The sequence below is a fragment of the Erythranthe guttata genome, chromosome 6, assembly GCF_056151865.1.
Source record: "Erythranthe guttata isolate IM_541 chromosome 6, IM_541, whole genome shotgun sequence".
Taxonomy (NCBI): domain Eukaryota; kingdom Viridiplantae; phylum Streptophyta; class Magnoliopsida; order Lamiales; family Phrymaceae; genus Erythranthe; species Erythranthe guttata.
The window spans coordinates 16,009,145-16,011,929 of NC_142538.1; the positions used below are offsets into that span (position 1 = coordinate 16,009,145).

Consider the following 2,785-nt stretch of genomic DNA (forward strand, 5'->3'; position numbering starts at 1 on the left):
CCTTGCCTCTGTTATTATTTTTTATTTTTTTCAAGAAATACAAAAATAGGTATAAAATAAATAAATAAAGTTTTTCTTTTTATGGTTAATGACCATCAACATCAATAATCACCAACAGAAAATGTCATGAGACTACATGAATTTTATTATTTATTACCCTCTTGTCTTATTTTCTTTGTTTTCTATACCCTTTTCTTTCTTTATTATGAAATTAAATTTAATTTTGCTTAAACTTTACTTTTACATTCCCACTAATCTCTCTATCTCTCTCTCTCTCTCTCTTGCTTGAAACTTCCAATGATAATGGACACCCTTTAAATCTCTCTCTCTCTCTCTTCTCTCTCTCTCTCATCTCATTTTCACTTTTCTCGGTCTTTCATTTTCCTGGTTTTTCCTATATGGGGCTACCTATATTTTTGCCTTAGCCCAATTCCACCATGTTTTCTCTTCCACCATAACCACTTGTCTTTTCTTTCTCATAATTGTAAGGTCTATAAATACACAAACACAAGTAGAGAGAGAGAGAGAGAGAGAGAGAGAGAGAGAGAGCGTTATGTATATAAAGCTTGATAGCTATATTCGAGGGTTTAGAACATGATACAAAATTTGAGTGTGTAAGAGAGATATTTGATTATAAATTCAGTAGAGTAGTGCACTACACAATCAAGAAATAAAGGAAGGGCAGAATTGGGATTTCCGAATATTGTGGATTATCATCATCAAGAAAACAAAACAAAAAAAAAAGAAAAAAAAAAGAAAAATGATATCTGCAGGCATAAATTTGGTGATGACAGTGATTGGATTTACAGTGAGTACTCTGTTCATAGTGTTTGTGTGCACAAGGCTTATCTGTGCAAGAATTCATTTGAACGCCACGCGCCGCTCCTTTGCCAGGTCACCTGGATCTGATCTTAACATTGTAAGCAAAATTCCTTTTTATTTCTTTTTTTTTTTTTTTTATCATTGCTTAAATATGTTGCAATATCTGTCTGTTTTTCGATTTGTCATGTTTATTTTACGGCAAGTTCCGATAAAAAAACACGAACCTCAGTCCTCGGATCCTATGTTTTATTGCAATTAGGTAGTTTTTAACTATATATATGTGGTGAATTAGACAGTTATTTCTTCATATTTTTTGGTGTATGATGACAAACTCTTGTCGCTTCGTTATGACCGTCGAAAAAACCCAACTTGTATTAGATTAGTAGCAACCGAAATCAAGAATTCGTACTATTACAGTTTCTTGCCTTTGTTTTTATTCTACTCTAATCATATAATTAGTTATTCAATGTTTCAATTATGACACTTGAGAATTGTACTTTTACTATATATATAAATCGAATTCTTTTATCCGAATTTTTAGCGTCACCCGTGTTTTTGAAACAGTTGGAGAGGGGTATACATGGTCTTGAGCCGGTTGTGGTTGCCAATTTTCCGACGAAGAAGTTCCGAGAATTGTGCTTGCAATCAAAAGAAAATGCTCAGTAAGTTAATCTCTCGGAATTTTTATGATAATTATTATTATTATTAGAAATATAAATCTTCTCCGTCAAATTTTGTGGTGCTTTATTTCTTTCTTTGGGTCGTAACACGATTTTCCTTACTTTAACATATTGTTGTAGCCTGATAGATCAATTCGTTACTCGTGTCGTTAAATTACAATTCAAGAAAAGCTCGAGCTCCTCGAATATAATCCCGGAAAACTGAATAGCTACTAATTTACATATATATCGACCTATTTCTTGTTATTGACGCTACTCGAGCTTGCTAATTATTTCCTCTTGCATCCTCTGTTTTTTTTTTTTTTTTTTTTTTTTTTAAATTCCTAATTTTTCCTTACAACAAAAACCGATGCTAACTCCGAATTATTAGGTGCACTGTCTGCCTGTCCGAATACCATGAAGAGGACACATTACGTATACTACCACCATGCGGCCACTCATTTCACGCCACATGTATCGACATATGGCTTCAGCAGCACTCAACATGCCCCGTCTGTCGAATCTCACTTCGCGAACTCTCCGAGAGGAAGTGGTTCATGCAGCCAATGTTCAGCTCAGCCGTTCGTTCTCAGTACACCGTCCAATCAGCAAACGCGCGTTACTGTCATTGCATGGCAAACACCCATAGGCATCCGTCTGGATCTCACAACAACTGCAACCTAGGGCCGGGCTCGACGCACGCGGGGCAATGTCGTCTCGAGGGAGACACGGTTAATGTAATTGTTGGAGATGGCAACTCTGCCTCGATCGACCACAATCGGATTTTCAAAGATTCCGCAAATAGAAAAGTCGAGAGCCAATCGGGAAGATGAGCTCTTCGGAAAATTTACTACTTGATTTTACGTACATGTTTGTTCCGCTTTCGGGCTTTCTGTAAATATGACAATAGTGTTATATAGTTGGGAAGTTTTGTTAGTTGAGTTTGAAACTTAGTGTTGAATAGTTATTGCATGTTTAAAGGGATATGATAAATATGTGAATTTGGATTGATATTTAATATTTCAATTGAAGTTTTGAAACTTAATATTTCAAACACGTACCAAAAATCTATTGATCTTATTTGGTTGAATTTATGTAACTATTTGGATGAGTCTATTCATCAAAATCTCTTGGCCTAGTATATGTCATCTTCAGAACACATTAAGTCGTCGGAGTTTGATCTCAGCGAAATTCCTTTGACAAAAATGTTAGCTCAAGTAGATTGGGGTTCGGCATCATTGGACCGAAAACTTCTCATACTGAGTTAGTGGGCCGAAAGCCCAATGGATCCCGAAAAGTCGAAT

The 2,785-nt window shown here is 35.5% G+C and overlaps 1 protein-coding gene across 1 annotated transcript; it reads left to right on the top strand.

The window, feature by feature from the left end:
* Positions 1 to 216: 216 nt before the first annotated feature.
* Positions 217 to 2,548, top strand: LOC105957320 (E3 ubiquitin-protein ligase ATL9). Its single transcript, XM_012981249.2, has 3 exons — positions 217 to 919; positions 1,387 to 1,484; positions 1,873 to 2,548. The coding sequence occupies exons 1-3, from the start codon at positions 761 to 763 to the stop codon at positions 2,312 to 2,314; spliced, it is 699 nt and encodes a 232-aa protein (XP_012836703.2). The 5' UTR covers positions 217 to 760; the 3' UTR covers positions 2,315 to 2,548.
* Positions 2,549 to 2,785: the final 237 nt, after the last annotated feature.

Excerpts from the sequence above, each read along its gene's own strand:
- LOC105957320 (XM_012981249.2), top strand. The coding sequence starts at position 761 with ATGATATCTGCAGGCATAAATTTGGTGATGACAGTGATTGGATTTACA. Across the intron at positions 920-1,386 it reads CTGGATCTGATCTTAACATT|TTGGAGAGGGGTATACATGG; the intron begins GTAAGCAAAATT and ends TTTTTGAAACAG. Across the intron at positions 1,485-1,872 it reads CAATCAAAAGAAAATGCTCA|GTGCACTGTCTGCCTGTCCG; the intron begins GTAAGTTAATCT and ends CCGAATTATTAG.